The 19,020-nt window shown below is 33.4% G+C and overlaps 1 protein-coding gene across 1 annotated transcript; it reads left to right on the top strand.

Moving 5' to 3' along the window:
* Nucleotides 1-2,624: 2,624 nt before the first annotated feature.
* On the top strand, nucleotides 2,625-4,282 carry LOC131612502 (LRR receptor-like serine/threonine-protein kinase ERL2). The gene has a single exon (XM_058884293.1). The coding sequence runs from the start codon at nucleotides 2,891-2,893 to the stop codon at nucleotides 4,058-4,060; it is 1,170 nt and encodes a 389-aa protein (XP_058740276.1). The 5' UTR covers nucleotides 2,625-2,890; the 3' UTR covers nucleotides 4,061-4,282.
* Nucleotides 4,283-19,020: the final 14,738 nt, after the last annotated feature.

The following is a 19,020-nucleotide window of genomic DNA, read 5'->3' on the forward strand; positions in this document are numbered from 1 at the left end:
GACTTAAGAAAATACATTGTTTTTGGGTCTATTTTTGTAATTTTTGGGTCGGTTGCCATTAGTACCCGAATTCCCTTGTATTACTTAAAACTAAAAACTCAGTTATAGTAGGCATCCTATAATTTTCACGAAAAATACATTGTTTGTACCATTCATGGAGAACTAATCTCCAAGGATCAATATACTGTTCATGCTTCCACTAAAACCTTGAGGTTTTATATTTTCAATCCAATTTCTTCCCCCTTTCAATATTCTTCTATATATTTCATATGCTTAATTCGAATTATATAGATTCATGTTGATTTATTTCGACTGGTTTATGTTTCCTTGATTTGTATCGCGTTTTAACGTTGCTTTATTGTTAAATTGCGTATGTTGAATCACATTTGCTTAATTCATGAGTGTTAAATATGTTTGCTTCATTAGGATAATAGGAGTATAAACTGCATACGGTCAATTTCGCTTGTTAATTGGTACCATAATCGAAAAGGAATTAGAATTTTCTTGGGGTTTGGATTTATAATTACCGATGATAAGTTAGGAAACCGAACAGTATGTTGATTCGTTTTACCTTATTTGATAATCACTTATTTTCCCTATTTTCTTATTCGAACCTAAAAACCCCATAAATCATTGCTTTAGTTGGTTAATTTTTCCAAGACTCCTTGCGATACGACTCGGGTGTCGCTTCCCTAACTAAAGTTTAACTTACTCGTTTTTGACCTGTTTGCAAAAGTGGATCAACTATCAATCTGGAAAAAAATTTGATAGCATATGAATGAAGCAAACACATTGAGATGCGTTTCCATTATTTTTGAGAGCAAGCAGTAAAAGGGAAGTTGAACTTGGAACACTATAGAATTGAGAATTAGATTGCAGACATCATTACGAAGGGTGTGCAAGTCGAAGTATTCAAGAAATTAAAGTCTATGATGAATGTAGATAGCTTAGGCACAATGAATTAGGTGGCGTGTTGAAAATATAATTCTTTGTGTCGAAACTATATTGTATGTTGAAATAACTTAGTGTGTCAAAGTTGTGTAGTTGTCGGAATGTCGAATGGGTTAGCATCGACAAGGATTTTAACTTAGCCTTATTTTCTAATGTTAGAATTAGGTTATTTCGGAGTTTTCTTAGGTAGCAAGCAAACTTAACCTATAAATAGGAAGTAATCCCTATCATTATAAAACACTAATGTAGTTGTATAATTGAGAATAAAACTTAAGTTTGAAGACAAAGAGAAACTCTGCATAAATATTCCCTTCTTCTTCTTTCGTTCAAACCCTAATTCTCTTTCTTTTCTAATTCATCTTTTCTTTTCTTCTTCCATTATCGATTGTGCAATAGAATAATCTTGCAACTAAGGTTGGTTGATTCATTCGAGTAAATAATGAATAACGAGAGGAGAAATCGACCGGTTGATTGAATTTGTTCATCAAAATTGATTTGGAATTCTCAATAAATCTTAGTGTAATTCTAGCATCTGAAACTGAACAGAAACCAATAATAGAAGATTATGCGTTGACTAGCTGTGTAGTGACAATTACAAATTTATAATACTATAACACTTGTCATAAGTATCGAAGTACCTCGATCTGGTTCATTGTCATTTGTCAAGTTTTATTGTAATAGAACTGTGTGATTATCATGTGAACAACGACATTCATTTTGTTCATCACATACTTGGTTTGGAATAATCGAAAGCAAAATAATAATTATCCTGATTGGATTTTTGTCATATACAGCTAAAAAGAACCGCAACAATCGATAGTAGAACACACAAAACATGTGAGATAAGATAAGTTTGACCAACCTTCTAATTCAACGAAACATGAAGGGGAAGTTGCTGAATTATAAAAACTGAAGCCTCATTCAAGTCCACCTCTTGTTTAAGTGCTTAATTACCTATCACTCTCCAAACGTGACCCACTAATAACTTTTTCTCTTAAAACTCCTTCCTTAACTTAATATATAAATACATAAACAAAGCAACGACTAGTAATGTTTAACAGCAAAACTAAAATAATATAACAAAAAATAACATGTCACATGCACTTCAACACACACTAAAGAAAAAACAAATAACACTATCGATATCAATAAACAACCCCTGCAGATTTAATCGCTTAAGATAAAACGTATACTTGGGCTTGGAACCTGCGTTTTTTGTTTTATTTAATAACAATTAGCATATCTAAAATAACAACATTTTACATATAACCAAGGTTTTAAACGGTCTGCAACAAAAAAAACAATTGTGACAAAACTGTATCGACAAATGTCGATACCACTATCACATTATTTTTATTTTAAAATATAAATTGTGATTAATTTACACCGTAATAACTGAATTCAATATATAGAAATATCTATATCCATTGAAATTACGAAAATCTTTACGCGATTGCAAAACAAGCGTGACCGTTTTGCATAGAACTCGGTCCTTGTGGTAAGGAGGTGAGATCTTGGTTCGGACAACCGTTTGACTCCAACCCTGTTAAAAGTGATTAAACTAGTAAGCAATTAAATTAACAATACTATTTTTTGGCATTTGATTACTATAGCATTAGCAAATTAAGTAGAAGTTTGCATGTGACGGTGATTACTCTGCTGCGCCTTGTAAGAGAAGGCAAAATCATGAAAAAGCAAAACTATCAACACAAAAAGCAAAAACATTGATTCACTTCACACAAAAGAATTGCTTCTCTTCCAAGCCAGCTATAGAGTTAGTTGATTTTCAACTCACACTGATAAGTGTTCACTTCCGCCATTAAAACCTCACAAGTCACACCGCTACTCACAAGAAAGAAGATAAAAAGGTTTCTATCATCACTCACATTACTATAAAAACGCATCATAACGTTGTTCTTCTATTCTTCTTCAATTAACAATGAAGATTTCTACATATTCTTTTATTCTTTTGTGCTTCTTTCAATCCACGCGAGCAATGTTAAATCCCATTGATTTCTTAGCATTGCAATCGATTCGAAGATCGCTTCACGATGTTCCTGGCTCCAATTTCTTTTCATCTTGGGACTTCACTGATGATCCATGCAACTTCGCCGGAGTTTTCTGTGTTTCCGATAAAGTTGTTGCTCTCAATCTCGGCGAATCCAGAGCCGGTTCACCTGGTTTAACCGGGAAAATCGACACCGCCGTTGGTAAACTATCTTCTCTCGTCGACTTAACCGTTTCTCCCGGTAGAGTTTACGGTCCACTTCCTCCGTCCATTTCGAAATTGAAGAACCTCAAGTTTCTCGGCATCAGCCGGAATTTCATCTTCGGCGAGATTCCGGCTGGGCTAGGTCAGCTTCGCAATCTCAGAACAATCGATTTAAGCTACAATCAGCTCGCCGGAGCTATTCCTCCGTCAATCGGAAAGTTACCGAATCTAAACAACCTGATGCTTCGTCATAACCGTCTCACCGGTTCAATTCCATCCTTCGCTTCAGCTAAAAACCTGAACCGGCTCGATCTAAAGCACAACTCACTCACCGGTTCACTCGCTCCTGATTCTCTCCCCTCTTCCCTACAATACCTCTCTCTATCATGGAACAAGCTTACCGGAACGGTGGACCGGGTTTTATACAAACTAAACCGCCTCAACTACCTCGATCTAAGCTTCAACCGGTTCACCGGTTCAATCCCGCGTCAACTATTCTCATTCCCTCTAACCAACTTACAGTTAGAAAGAAACCAATTATACGGTCCGGTTGAACCGTTTAATGAAGTTACAATCCAAACCGTTGATCTAAGCTTCAACAAACTATCAGGTGAAATATCACCTTTGCTAGCTAGTGTGCAAAATTTGTATCTAAACAACAACGGTTTCACCGGCGAGGTTCCCGGTAGTTTTGTTGAACGGTTATTAGCGGCAAGTATTCAGATACTGTATTTGCAGCATAATTATCTTACCGGAATCGTGATAAATCCGACGGCGGAGATTCCGTTGAGCAGTTCTCTTTGTTTACAGTATAACTGTATGGTTCCTCCTATTCAGATGACGTGTCCTTCTAAAGCTGGTTACTTGAAAATTAGGCCTGCTAACCAGTGCCATTGAAAATCTTATACCATACATTATATTATTATATAGTTACATTAATTAAAAAAATAAAATAATAAACTATATAGATTTTGCTATCTTGTCTTGTATTTAATTATTCTTTTTGACATATTTTAATATTTCATTATTATTAGTATTTGTTTATTGGAGTTTTGGGATGATATTAATGTACCATGTTCTTTTTGGCTAGCAAATAAAGTGACAAATTTAGAAGTTTTCTTTGGATGGAATGCTCTTGTGATAATTTTTTTTGGTACATAAGGAAAATTCCGAGGGCCTAATAGAACTCACAATTATATATCAATGAAACTGAAATTTTATTGAATCGAAATTGAGCTAGATGCTCTTACAACACTATAGAATGGCAAATGGAAATGGAAAAGATAAACTAGAGATGCACTCTAAACCATAGAAAAATCTCTTTTAACCATTTTAGTCCAGAGGTCAAAGAAGCATTTTGAGAGAAATTTTTTTGTATGAGGTAGACAACATTCTTAAAATCTTGAAGAAAACATTCAAATGGAATAATATTCCAAATTCAAACGCATGATGCAAGGAACTATCTTTTATCAATAGTAGATTTGTATCCGGTTGTTTGGGCCAAATGAAGCTAATCAAGATGCAACGGATAATTTAATAACGAGAAATTTACATGCCACCCCCTTTTCTATATTTGGTACTCCCTATTTTTTTTTTAATTCAATTTTATTTTTGTTGAAATACAAAAAATTCCAGAAGAAATTTCCGATATGCACTGTCAAATTTCCGGTACAACATACCGAAAATTTCAGTTATAAGGAAATTTCTGATATATCATATTGGAAATTTTAGTTAATTTGAAATTTTCGGTATATATCAGAAATTTCAAATTTATGGTATCACAGTTTTTTTTTTTAAAATACCGAAAATTTCAAAAAATTCGATATTTTTTTCAAAATTTATGATACATCATACCGGAAATTTTAGTTCCGGTATGTACCAGAAATTTCAAATTTATGGTATTACAATTTTTTATTTTTGCAAAAATATCGGTAATTTTTCAAAATTTCTGTTAAAAATGTATATTTTTTGAAAATTAGTGACTTTAAGTAAGAGTATAATGGTAAAAGCATAACTATGGGGTGGCATGTTTAATATTAGGGGTGGCATGTAGATTCCTATGTAATAATGTAATTGAGTCCATTTTGAAACCACCAAAGCAATATAAATGGGTTTCATATTTCACCTCATACTATTCTAGCCGCACCATACGAACTTCCAAAAATGCTCATGAAAATCGGAAATATATTTCTGATTGACACCATACACATATAACTCATTCGTTTTTTAAAATTTGCTCAATTTTACGATAAAATTTATTATAGAAATGCACTTCCAATAATAAACCGAAAATATAATTCCGGTTTCTGATAAATCCATTTTGAGACAGTGATCTCATATTAATGCAGCCAACCTTCAAAAACCCTCACTCATCTACAGTTTCACTCATATCTGCAATACACCCTCAGATTTACCAATCCCTCACAGCACCTGCTCCCCTGAGCACTCAACACATCAACACAGCCAATACACAAAACACATAGGCAGCAAAATCAATACACAACAACAAAAGCACACAGATTCAGATATCCAAGAATAATAGCAAAGATCTAGAAGGGAGCAGAAGAAACCGAGGCATTATAAGAGAAAAAGTACTTGGATTTTTATTATTCATTCCTTTTTAATTCTTGTTGATTGATAACTTAATGTAATCTGTAACCATCTTAAAATAGTGAATTGGGGAATTTAGGATTTATTTGGGAGTCGAGCTTGATTTGCTTTTGAATGCTTACGGATGGTTGTTGTTAGATATTGAATTTAAAGTGTGGGGTTCTAGATTTCGAACATTTTTGGTAACGTGAATCATTCGTGTAAGTGCATATCAGGAGTATACCGGAAGTATATTTCCAGTTTTAGCGTAAGTGCAACTTATGAAAGGTGCGCACCGGAAATATACTTCCAATTTTAGAGGGGCATTTTAGGAATTGTGTAGGGTCTTTCTTTTCACTATGGGGTGGAATAAGAAATTCCCTAATATACTTACTTCTTTGATTAAAAAACATCTTTTAAAATTTGATGGTGTATATCTCGAATTTGACGGTCGATCACAACCATGACGGGTCGTGTAACAGCCCGAGCCTTCTAGGCTCCCGGCATTGTCACCTCACAATCTTCTTTACCTTCTCTTTAGTAAAGTTTTTGCCTTTCGTGAGAATCGAACCCTGTACCCTGGGGTTCAAGTACATGTTCAATCTATTCCCACAATCAAAGGTGCAAACTGAATAATATTATCTTCTTTATGCCGCATCTCTTTATTTTCTTTGCTACTTCCAGCTCTTTAGTGAAAACTACATATCCTGCAGCAAACAAAAAATTTTAAGAGTCTTGTTACACAACACTCTTTTAGACAAATTCTTGAACATTCTCTTTATGATTGATTCACGAAAAAAATTATGGAGCTTCGTCGAAAGGAAGAACTTGAGGAGTTAGAACGAACTCGCAGCAATGCCGGTGGCAGTTCATATAGTCTTGGTGCCACCTTATTGGCCTCAAGATTTGCTGCAAATGCTCCACGAGGTATTCATCGCAATCATATTGCTAAGAGTGTCGAGAACATGGTGAAATTACAGAAACCTTCTGAGCCTGACTTCACTGCTGATGATATGTAAACTATTCTCTTATAATGCATGTTTTCATTTATTAACTATTGCTGCGAGTTCTGCTTGCATTTGAAGGACTTCCTTTAACTGAAGAGCACTGTTCATTTGCAAAGTGTAATTATAAGTTGACAGAAAATATGTAAATTGTTGTTGAATGAGTTGTTGACTTACGATAAAGAACAGAAATTTGAAAGTATATGTATTTGTTACACTTCTCTTTCATAGAAGATCAAGGAACTGAGTTATAATTTCAACAATTGAAGTTGGTATTATCATAATCAATACTATTGTGGTTTATTCTGAAATCAACTTGGAGATCCGATATTTCTGAGCACATCCAAGAATTTAGTATATGGTTTTCAAATTGAAAAATAGTGAAATAAATGCATACTCCTAAGTTCTTATATCTTTCAAAGAATCAAAATGGGAGGAAACTAAAAGAACATGCAAGTGGCTTTTAACATGATAAATGTTCATAGCCTTCGTTCCATTTAATATACCCTTTGGTGTGGCCCCCGACAAACAAACCACGTCATTTAGGTCCTAATAATTCATACAACACTAGAAGTTAACATGATTAAACAAAACTAAAACTAACATCAAATTTTTTCTGTAATTATTTTAGTAAATAGCTAATTAATTGGATAAATTGGAAAAATGTGACCAAAAAATAAATGAATATAGATTGTATGAATTGCCACCGGCGTTGCTGCGAGTTCGTTCTGACTCCTCATGTTCGTTCTTACTCCTCATCTTTTTCCTTTCAACGAAGCTCCATAATTTTTCGTTCGGAATACCTTCGCCAAGCTGTTTGAATAAAGCATGTGGCTCAAGTTCTCCTTTGCTGGGATTCAAAGCGGAAGCTCCATAATTTTTCATTTGTGATAGGGTCAGTTTGTTTCAACTTTAAAAAAATGGGTTTTTTCTTTGTATTTTTTAAAATAGATTTTCCAAAATCGTTTTTCAAAATATTACAAGTTTTTTTATATTCGTTTTTTCTAAAATGAAACACTAATTTTGACATCCTAGAACATAAACATAGATTATTGAAGACCAAAACTTAGTCAAAATCGCAAGTTTTTCAAATAGTTGTATTTCAAAAATGATTTTTATGAAAATCTATTTGAAATAGCTTCAAAATTAAGTGATTTTTTGAAATTTTGATATCCAAATTTTTTTTCCCATAAATAGATGAAATACCTAAAATCACATTTTAAGAATAACTATTCAAACAAAATTTTCATTTGAAGCTTTTATCAAAAGTTTCTTTGTTAATTTTTTTTACACAAAATTTTGTAACACTATAAAAATCATTTTTAAAAAAAGCCAAAACAAACGGGCCTTAAAAGGTACTACTCGAGTTAAGGGAAGTTTCATTCATATAACTGTAAAATCAATAATGTTGTAAGAGGCGTCGTATTGGGCTGTAAATTGTCATCACGTGAATCAATCATATAGAGAGTTTTCAAGAATTTGTCTAAAAGAGTGTTGTGTAACAAGACTCTTAAAACTTCTTGTTTACTACAGGATATAAAAAAGGTAGAGTGCATAGGAACCTGAAGTGAGGTAAGACCTCCACCACCATATGTAGTCTTCACTAAAGAGCTGGAAATAGCAAAGAAAATAAAGAGATGCAGCAGAAAGAAAGAAAGAAGATGACATTGTTCAGTTTGCACCTTGCTCGTAAAGTGTTCGACAAAAGTTCACAATCAATATCTTTCTACGTAAGCCTCAATTAGTGAAAATTAACGGGAGGGACCAAATTTAAGGACGGAAAAAGTTTGGGAGGATCATTATTTGAAGGAAAAATTTATAGGGACTAAAATCGAAATTCGCTATATTTATAGGGACTAAAAACTTATTTAACCCTAAAAACATTTGAAGAAGATTTTTAAGGTGTGTGTGTGTGTGTGAGTTGCCTTATTGCTTTTAAAGTCATTATTTACTTTTACAAAACTCGGGTCACCCAAACAAATAGACACGACCTGGTGAGCTTTCATACTTTATCTGTGGCTTCAAGATTCTTTGTTGGATTACCCTATCATATAAGCATTTTAATCTTGAGTCTCTTTTTGTTGATGAGGCATGAGATGTTTCTCTTGTTAATTCACCATCATCAAGGTTGAAAACTAGTGCCACCGACTTTAATTATTGTTGTCGTCATCAAAACATTAGAGAGGATATTTTACGGAATTGTCAACTTTATACGTGCAAACACATAGATCCACAGTAATTGCGGTTTTCGAGCTGTTTCTGCTGTGCTCGATATAGGAGAAGATGATCATACACTTGGCCGCTAACAACTTATCAAAGAGTTGAAGGGCCATAAAGAATCATACACGCATACGGTGAAAAAATAAAATGCAATTTATGAATCTCTTGTTCCTTGCATTAGGGGACAAACCAGAGGATAAATGGATGTGCTTTTGTTAAATGGACCATCTTATAGCCAATGTGTATAAAATAGTGTGTATTGATCTGATGAGATACCATTTCTCGAAAACATTTTTTCCACTGCGTATTGCCCCACGTCCGAATCCAAATGGTCGTATTATTTGTATCCGGTGAATTAAAAAATGTGGAACTTTGTTCAGGTTTATTTGAAATCGAAATGCTTTATACAACTAATATCACCAGAGTGGACAGCTCATTCATCAAGGAAAGCCGAGACATGGCCAGATCATTTTTTGGAAAGGATGCAAAAGTTCACCAAGTTAAGCGAGAATGAAAGAGAATCAAATAAACAAAAGTCAAAGGTGTTACCACCTATAGATATAAATTTAGTCGATAACACATGTTTCGACGCATTTTAGTTTTTATTCAACGATGTATTTATGTGGTTAAAATGTTTTGTATGTAATCTTGTATTAATATTAAGGGTTAAATACGTTTTTAGTCCCTATAAATATGCGACCCTGCATTTTTAGTCCCTATAAAATTTTCCTTCAATGAATAGTCCTTATAAAATTATTATGCACCTAGTTTTAGTCCCTGCTGTCAAACCAATGTGCATTTTAGAATGATTATTTTGCAGACATGTTCATAATGTTTTAAAAAGTTCCTGGAAAAAAAAAAGAAACTCAAAATTTAATTTCTAAGTTGAGATTTTCATTACTTTTATCATTATTTTTTGAAATTGAAAAATTCATATTTAATTCTTCTCGTTTTAAAAACTTTTAAAACTTGGTAAATAAATATTTTACAGTATTCTAAACATATATAAAAAAAAATTTATTCAAAAATTTAAAAATTAAAGGGTAATCAAACAGTTTTTAAATTTTAGAAAATAATAGAGACTGAAATTGCATGCATAAAAATTTTAGAAGGATCATTTAGTTAAGGAAAATTTTATAGGGACTAAAAATGCAGAGTCGCATATTTATAGGGACTAAAAACGTATTTAACTCTAATATTAATTATGTAAAATATATACATTTTTTTAATTAAAGCATAACTTGTATTACCACAAACGGTTAAGGTACACTGATCCCAATGACCAGGGCTACAAAAGACCAAAATAAGACTAGACTATACTACGACACAAGTACTAACACTAACATGAGCCCTCAAAACTGTAGCCATAGTACACCTCCACAAAATGCTATCAATAATCTTATCCTTTATATTACTATCCAAAATCTTTTGGGAGAATATCTTCTCATTTCTCCCACTCCATAGCTAGTAAATGGTTTCAGAACTAGCAATCTTTAAGATTTGCCTCTTCCACCCTTTTCCCCTCATTTCCATAACTAACCAATATTTCTCCTTATTCCACTCCAAAAGATTTCTATTAATTCCCAACCATTGCAGAACATCCTTCCTAACATTTTTGAAATTATGACAATCAAAGAAAATATGATTCAAGCTTTGAAATTGGTCATAAAAAGTACACTTAGGATCCATTTGCATTCCAAATTTAATAAAACTATCCCTTGTTGGAAGCTTACCTTTGAGAGTCATCCAAAGGGTGAAAAGATATCTAGGCCGCGCCAAATTTTATAACATGAATTTATTCCAGCTCACCTTCTCTTTTCCCCCTCTAATAGCATTATACATTTCCAGTTTGGTAGGTTTTTCCTTGCTTAACATCCTTCCAATAAGGTAGGTCTTTAACAATGTCCCTGATTTTCAAGAATTTTTTTCAATATCCAAGAACAACTTGTGCTAACATTCCAATTCTTAACCTCTTGGTTTTTGAGATTTTAAGCATTGACCCATCTCACCCATAACTTGTCCGCTTTCGCCTGAAAATTTCAAAGCAACTTCCCAATGGTGGCCTGGAAATATATAAATTTTCAAAGAATTCAATACATGATTAAGTTTCCAGAAAATTTCTCCATTTTTCATCCTAAAACAAGTTATGTTTCTCAGAGTTTTTGAAATTGCTTATGTATTGTGTGGTTCCGTAATTGAAGGATGTGATGGTTTCGGAACTGCATTTTCGCAATTTCCCATGGTACAAGATAGAATTTCTAAGGTCCATATTGGCCTAGAATTTGAATAAGTATGTGGCTCTCATCTCTTTTTTTTTTATCAAATCACATTACACTAAAATGAAAATCAATTGACATGTCGTATATGTCTACTTCAACGAGGTGAAGCCCCCAATTGAATTTAAGTTCAATGATTACACCCCTCTTATAGATCTGAAATTCATACTTGAGAATCATCTACCATACTTCGACAGTCAAAAACTTGTGATGTTCGAGTACTGTTCACTTTCGATTGACAACGGAAGGAAGATTGAGTTCAGCAATTTTGAGCCAAACACGGACGAAGATTTAAGGGTTATGTAAAACACATTTTTCGATTATGAAACAAAATGTCTGATCGAGTTGGATGCGATGATTGCGAGATCGGTCTAAAATATTATGAAGATGTTGGAACGTCAATCTGGATGTTGAAATGTAATGTTCAATTATTACCAATTAAATATGAAATGTTTTGTTTTTTATATTTTCAATGTTAATTTTATCTTCATTCAACATCTTTCTATTTTTGTGTTTGTTTTTTGTTAAGTATGTTTCGAAATACACCCCCGTAAAATTTGCGTAGATACATTTACACATTAAATTCAGTCAAATATGTGGAGAGTAACTAAAAAACGGATGAATTATTCAGTCAAATATGTGGAGAGTAACTAAAAAACGGATGAATTATATGTGTTTAGAGTATGTTCAGCGATATATTTTCAAATTTTATAAATATTTTTAATTTTTCAGAAAGAGTTTGGAAAAGATTCTTAAGAAATGGCCAATGAATAAGTGGTGGCCCAAATTATATGCTTTGGAGACAGAAAGAATATGTAAAGCCTAGAACAAACATAGAGAACTAAATCTATAGAAACAAGACAAATCAAAAATTATATCACAAGCCCATAATCACACTATTAAAGTATTATAAAAATGGGCAGATTTGTCATGCACAAACCATAGTATTCTTGAGGGGCTGGGCCTCCCTAATTGATTTTGATAAAAACGAAAACTATATAAATTTGTATTTTATTAAACCTCATAAGTTCCTGATGAAAAATAATTATTGGGGAAGGTATAAAATTTAAAAATGTGTTCCTTTCAATATTTCAAGTTTTATTTTTTTTAAGTACTAATAAATTTTGTGTTGAATCAATCTATATAAAAATTTGCTCTGACTTTAAATAAAATCATGTAATTAAATAGTAAAATTAATCTTTTTAAATTAGTCAGTCGCAAAGTTATATATCAAACTTTAAAAAAAAAAAATACACATGAAAATTGATTAACTTGAAAGTTAAATAAATTAGTAATAGTCCACAATTCTTCAAAAGACAATCTAAGACTCATAAATTATTTTTGGAAGTTTATGAGGTAGAAAGATAAGGAGGTCCCAACATCAATATCTACTTACCTATAGAAGACACTTCCTGCTACTTGATTTTGACCACAAATCAGGTAAAAACAAGCTGTTTGTTATAAATTCTGTCTTTTGTGGTAGTTGCTATTTGATTTCCCCTTCCGCTATTCTTGAAAATACAATACAATCCAACAACTATTTTTATTCTTCTTGTTAATTATGAACATCAAGATTTTATATAAAGTCGTGTAGATTTATAGCTAGATAGCACTAATTGACCAGTTTGTTTCTTCCCATGTTTTTCATAGGCCACTGTTTTCTAGTATTCTTCCTCATTTTTGTCATCCTAGTTTCTTGTTTTATATTTCGACAGCATTTACTTAAGTAGTTTCTTGTTTATATCTTACAAAACCTTTTGTCACGTTCTATGTAGGAATGTTGATGAAGTAATGACTTGGCAACTTAGATGACTTATATATCTTGTTTTTTTACTACTGGTATAATCCGGTTCGGATATCAATTCTAACATCAAGTGGTTTCAGCTCCCTTTCAATTGTAATTGTGAGAGATTAAATCGCAGTCCTCTTTACTAAATTCAACGTCAATCACTACTGAACCGACTAATTTATGTGAAATAGAATGAAATTTGGTTTAATTCACATTATTAGAAAAACAGACAAACTAAATTTATGTTTTTATTTTATTTTGTAATTTGGATGTCAAACTGAAGTATTCTTAATCAATTTGATTTTCACTAAAATTTAACTTTTCCTTTATTTTATAATCAAGACTCCACTCTTCCCCATCAAGCAAATCAAGACTTTTATATCTCTTGTTGGGTGAGTGATAAGAACAACAATGGGGCAAAACATTCATATTTTATAATTGATCTTGACACCACTTAAAACCTTCTGGACATTAACTATATAGATCATCTCTCTTATAAATTAAATATTTTTTTCATTTCTAATTAATATAAAAATTAATCATTCTCACTTTAATCTAACATGTATGATACATTAATAATGTTTTGATCTAGTTTACACTAAACCCACATTTATCATATTTGAATAAGCTATCATTTCGGATCATAAAGTTGTAAGTATATGTCCATTTGAAACCCATATTTACTAAACAACAAAATGCGCTCTCAAATTGTGAAAAATCTTAAATATCTTCTTCTCCTAATTCTCCAACTTCTTCCTTTTCAGAAATTTCAAATCTATTCTTTAATATGAATCACATTTCCTAATTCTCTAACATCTTCCTTTTCAGAAATTCCAAATCTATTCTTTAATATGAATCACATTAATACACCATGAAAGGAAGCATTAATGAAAAACTATTAAAATTAAAATTAACTACCTTTATAAAGTAACTAGGGCCTACTCAACCCGTTTAGAGACTTAAAACAAATTTTAAAATGTATTTTAAAATATTAATTTTGTAATTGATAAGAGTTGAACTCAAGACCAAAAAGAAAAGAGACCTATAATTTACCAACTCAACTACAATAGTATATTTAACTCAAGTGTCATTATATATTTTTATAACTAAATGAATAAAAATTTGAGGCATTTTATAAGCTCATACTTTTGAGACCTAAAGTCCTAGCTTGGGTAGCTTGGCTCTTGGGGCGGCCCTGAAAGTAACATACCAAAATACATTCAAAATAGCATGTGCTTATCCAAAAGACATCAACAATAATAACCAAGTCTTATCCTATTAAGTGCCAGTGGGATTGACTACATGGATCAACTGTCGTCATAATGTTCTTATTAAGACTATGTTTTTATCCAAATTGTTCATCTCAATATCTTTTTTAATAATTTTTCTTATAGTATTTCTAGGTCTTCTTTTTTTCTCTAGTTATTTGACTTCTTTCCATTTGATATACTCTCCTTACCACATAATCTAGAGGACGTTAATTTCTTCACATACCCAAAGCATTTAAATCTATTTTCCTGCCCTAAACATGTGTTATATTGTAACAATATAAGTGTTATTCACAAAGCACATAAACATGTTTTTCATGTGGGAGAACAAAACATAGAAATTGAAGGACATCTTGATAGAAAAAAACCTGCAAGCTAGTCTTTTCAAAATAATTTCTTCCAAAACCCTAGTAGCAAGTCACTGCTTCTTCAGCCTTTCCAACTCTTATTGTCCAAAGTTGAAAATGATACACATTTATTCTCTTCTAATTTTAGGAGAATGTTACATGATAACATAACGATGATAATATTCAAAATTAGTTTTTAACTTAGATGTGTTGGTTGTAATTAGATAATTTCTCTATTATGCAGCACACCATAAACTAATATGCTCTGCATTCTTCCTATAAATATAATTTATATCTCTTTTATTAATAAAGTTGACTTTTCTTTATTCCTAATACAAATTAAACATTATATTAAAAGTGGTATATTCAATTATTTTAGCCCTACGTATGAGTAGAAAATTTCCCTTAATATGATTGAACTAGTATCCAGTATCCACACATCTAAACCCATATGTTAAACTCCATCAAGATAATGTGTCTTGGCAGATGCCACATGTGAATTGTATTGGCTTTTATACTTGATCAAAGATTTTAGTCACAAATTGCATGTGTTATATTGTGACAATATAAGTGTTATTCAGAAAGCACTTAAATATGTTTTTCATGTGGGAGAACAAAACATAGAAATAGGACATCTTGATAGAAAAAACCTGCAAGCTAGTCTTTTCAAAATAATTTCTTTCAAAAACCAAGTAGCAAACTAGTCACTGCTTATTCATCCTTTCCAACTCTTATTGTCCAAAGTTGAAAATGATACACATTTATTTTCTTCTAATTTTAGGGGAATATTACATGATCACATGATAATATTCAAAATTACTATTCCCTCCGTTCTTTTTTAAGTGTCATTTTAGCAAAAAGCTCTTAACACCAAGATAGTGGATTATTAGAGTTATTTTTTCTTTTAGAAAATTTCTTTAGCCACCTCCCTATGGGGGGTCACCCCCAGCGAAAATTCCAAAATACCCCTGCTTCGGAAGTTCATTTCCGAAAGCGTCTTTTTTTGAAAAAATTGACTTATTTCGGAAGTTCATTTCCGAAAACATTATTTCGGAAGTTCACTTCCGAAATACTGCGATTTCTGCAGATTTATCAAAACACTCCCCCTCCCCCAATCATTTACCCTAAATCAAAACAAAAAGTGGCAAAGGCGAAAATTTGTGCAAACAGAATTCCAAAGCTGCATCAAGGCTCCAATCACACTGCTAAACAACATTCAAAAGCCCTAACACTTTGTAAGTTTTGAAATTTTTAGATCTATTATTCAAATGCATGTTATTTAGGGTTTTAATTGCATAAATGATATATGGTTAGGTTGTTAGTAGTATTTAGGTTGTTTAGAAGCATTTTGATTTGGTTTGAAGTTTGGTTTAGGGGTCTGCCATGGAAGTTGCAGAAAACTCCATCGCAGGGGTGTTTCGGAAGTTCAAATTTTTTTGTTTTTTATTTTGTCTCGCATATTAATCGATTTCAATTGTTTACAGGAACATGTCAGACAATCAACCAGCACGCAGGACTGCGTCTTCTAGAGAGGGTAGGGAGTGTCCGTTTTAATTTGCAAGTACTTTATTTTTAACGCCTTTGTTTATTGTGCCTGTTTCTTTGAAGTTTGTGTCCCTTTCTTCTTTTATAAAAGGATGTCTCATGGACCTTTCTTTCTTCATTTTTACGCAGGAATGGGTGGCGCTAAGGGAAGAAAGGGTTCTTCAAAGAAGGAGGTGAAGGAGGTGAAGGAGAAGAAGAAGGTTTTGACTGGTTCTGCTTCTCGTCCCCTGGGGGTCCATGGCTCGGACGTGCAGACTCAGTCTTCAGGCGTGATCAACGCTGATGGTTCTGATACTGAGTGGGATGAGGATTGGTATAATTATCTTCATTCGGAGGAGTTCGCTCGTCGGGAAGAATAACGTGTTTTTATTTTGTTTGATGTGTATTTTGTAACGCTCGTCGGGCAGAATAACGTGTTTTTGTTTTGTTTGACGTGTTTTGTTTTGTTTTGTTCTGATTTCGGATTGTATCGCACAGTGTTTTTGTATTGGATTTATCATCTTAGTTTTTGGATTGTTCTGATTTCAATATGTAGATTCTTGGATTTCATCGCCGCGAACACTATCCATCTTCTGGATTATAAACATAGAACTTTGACTTTCCCAGCGCACCCCTTTGTTTGATTTTTTTGTAATGACGTCCCCTGATCAGGTAAGAAATATGGACACATGTGCCTACGTAAGCCTTCTAAGACGGTTACCTTCTAAGAAATGTGGTAACACTTTCCTACTTAAAAGCCTACGTAACAAAAATTGGGAAGCTCCACAGCCACGCCCTATTTAAAAGAATAAAAAACCTTTTGAAATTTCGAAGTTCCCTTTTCCTTCTCCCCACCACTCTCAGACGATTAACTTCTAAAACACTTTCATATTTAAAAGCTTCTCACCCATTTTTCTTTCAAAATATCCCAAATCATTTTCGATCCTAAGTCTTCTTCTTTGCTTTAACGTTTTATATCTCTTGTTACTGCTTTCATCACAATGTCTCGCCGCGGTGGTGGTGGCCGTGGCTCTCGCGGTGGACGTACCTCCAATCCTTCTTCCTCCGGACATCCACCTCCTCCGTCATATGCTCCGGCCCCGGTTACCTCTCCTCCGTCTGTTGTTGCAGCTCTGGTTGTTCGTCCATCTGTTTCAGCGCCGTTTGTTCCATCTGTCGCAGCGCCGGTTGCTTCCTTGAGTTCGGCTCTGATCTCCATCGAGAGCCTGACTGCCGAAGTTAAACAGAAGGCTACTCTAGAGTCGGCTCCGTCGTCTCAGAAGGAAAATTGGGAAGGAAAATTGGGAAGGAAAATTCAAGTTCGTGCTACTCATTTTCAGTTGCGAGTGGCTGATAAGGATCTACACCACTATGATGTAAGTATAGTTTGCTCATAAGTTTTTTGTTGTTGTTTATTATGTTGGTAAGTTACAATGTGGTATGGATTTCTAGAGGATCAGGACTTTCTAACCTGTTGCAGCGTCTCCTCCATCGTCTTCATCCGATTAAATAAAGCGAATCGTTCTTGTTTGTTATTTTTCTTCTGTCCAGACCTTTTTTCGGAAGTGCATTTCTGAATTCCTCCAAGGGGGGTGAGTTCGGAGATGAACTTCCGAAACACCACATTTTCTGAAAATGTAACTTTATTTCGGAGATGCATCTCCGAAATCAATATTTTATATTAAAAAAAACACGTTTTCGGAAGTTCATTTCCGAAAACACCTTTTTTTCAAAAAAAAGTACCTTTTCGGAAATGAACTTCCGAAACAAGGGGTAGTGTTGTAAATTCACCAGGGGTGAGCAAGAAGGTTAGGAGGTGGGTGAAGAAATTCTCTTCTATTATACTCTTATTTATTTTTCTCTTTTCAAATAAATTCAATCATACAAACTCTTTTTCCAATAACTAATTGAAAAATTTGAGGTAGAGTTATTGAGAAAATAAGGGTATAAATGACAAATTATAACATTAAATTATAAAACGACACTTAAATAAGAACAAAAAAATTCTTCTAAAACGACACTTAAAAAGGAACGGATGGAGTAGTTTTTAAGTTAGATGGGTTGGTTGTAGTTAGGGGTGGCAAAACGGGCCCGGCCCGTTGGGCATGCCCGTTTTACCCGCACTTTAGTGCGGGGCGGGCCAAGGTTTTAGGCCCTCACCCTCTAATGTGACCGCCCCGCCCCGCCCCGTTTTCAACGCGGGCTTTTGCGGGCATGTGCATTTTCATAAATTTTTATGTTTTTAGGCTTAAAAGGTGCAATGCCCGCGGGCTTTGCCCGGCCCGCCCTCACTTTTTTGCGGGGCGGGGCTAGGTTTTAGGCCCGCATCTTCAACTATGCCCGCCCCGCCCCGCCCCGTTTATTTGCGGGCTTTTGCGGGGCGGGCTAAATGGGCGCGGGCATGCCCGTTTGCCACCCCTAGTTGTAGTTAGTTAATTTCTCTTTCAGAATGCTATTCATACACTCAAGCATACATTACATCATAGTTACTGTTCACAAATATGGTGAACAGTACCTTGAATAGTGTGTGAATAATGTTGCGAAAAGTGTTCGTGGACAGTGTAAATCAAACTTAGTTAATGACATGTAAAAAATTGGTTAATGATTTAATGAAGTTGGTTGGTTAATAACATGTAAAAAATTAGTTAATGAATTAATGAAGTTGGTTAATAAACACCTAAATATTAAAAATAAATTTTAATAGTAAAATAAAATTGGTTAATAGAATATAACAAGTTGGTTAATTAAGTTATGAAGTTGGTTAATGAACACTCGCATATTACAAATAATTTTTAGACGTAAATCAAAGTTTGTTAATGAAATGTAAAAGATTGGTTAAT

Source organism: Vicia villosa, linkage group LG6, assembly GCF_029867415.1.
Source record: "Vicia villosa cultivar HV-30 ecotype Madison, WI linkage group LG6, Vvil1.0, whole genome shotgun sequence".
Taxonomy (NCBI): Eukaryota; Viridiplantae; Streptophyta; class Magnoliopsida; order Fabales; family Fabaceae; genus Vicia; species Vicia villosa.

Excerpts from the sequence above, each read along its gene's own strand:
- LOC131612502 (XM_058884293.1), top strand. The coding sequence starts at position 2,891 with ATGAAGATTTCTACATATTCTTTTATTCTTTTGTGCTTCTTTCAATCC.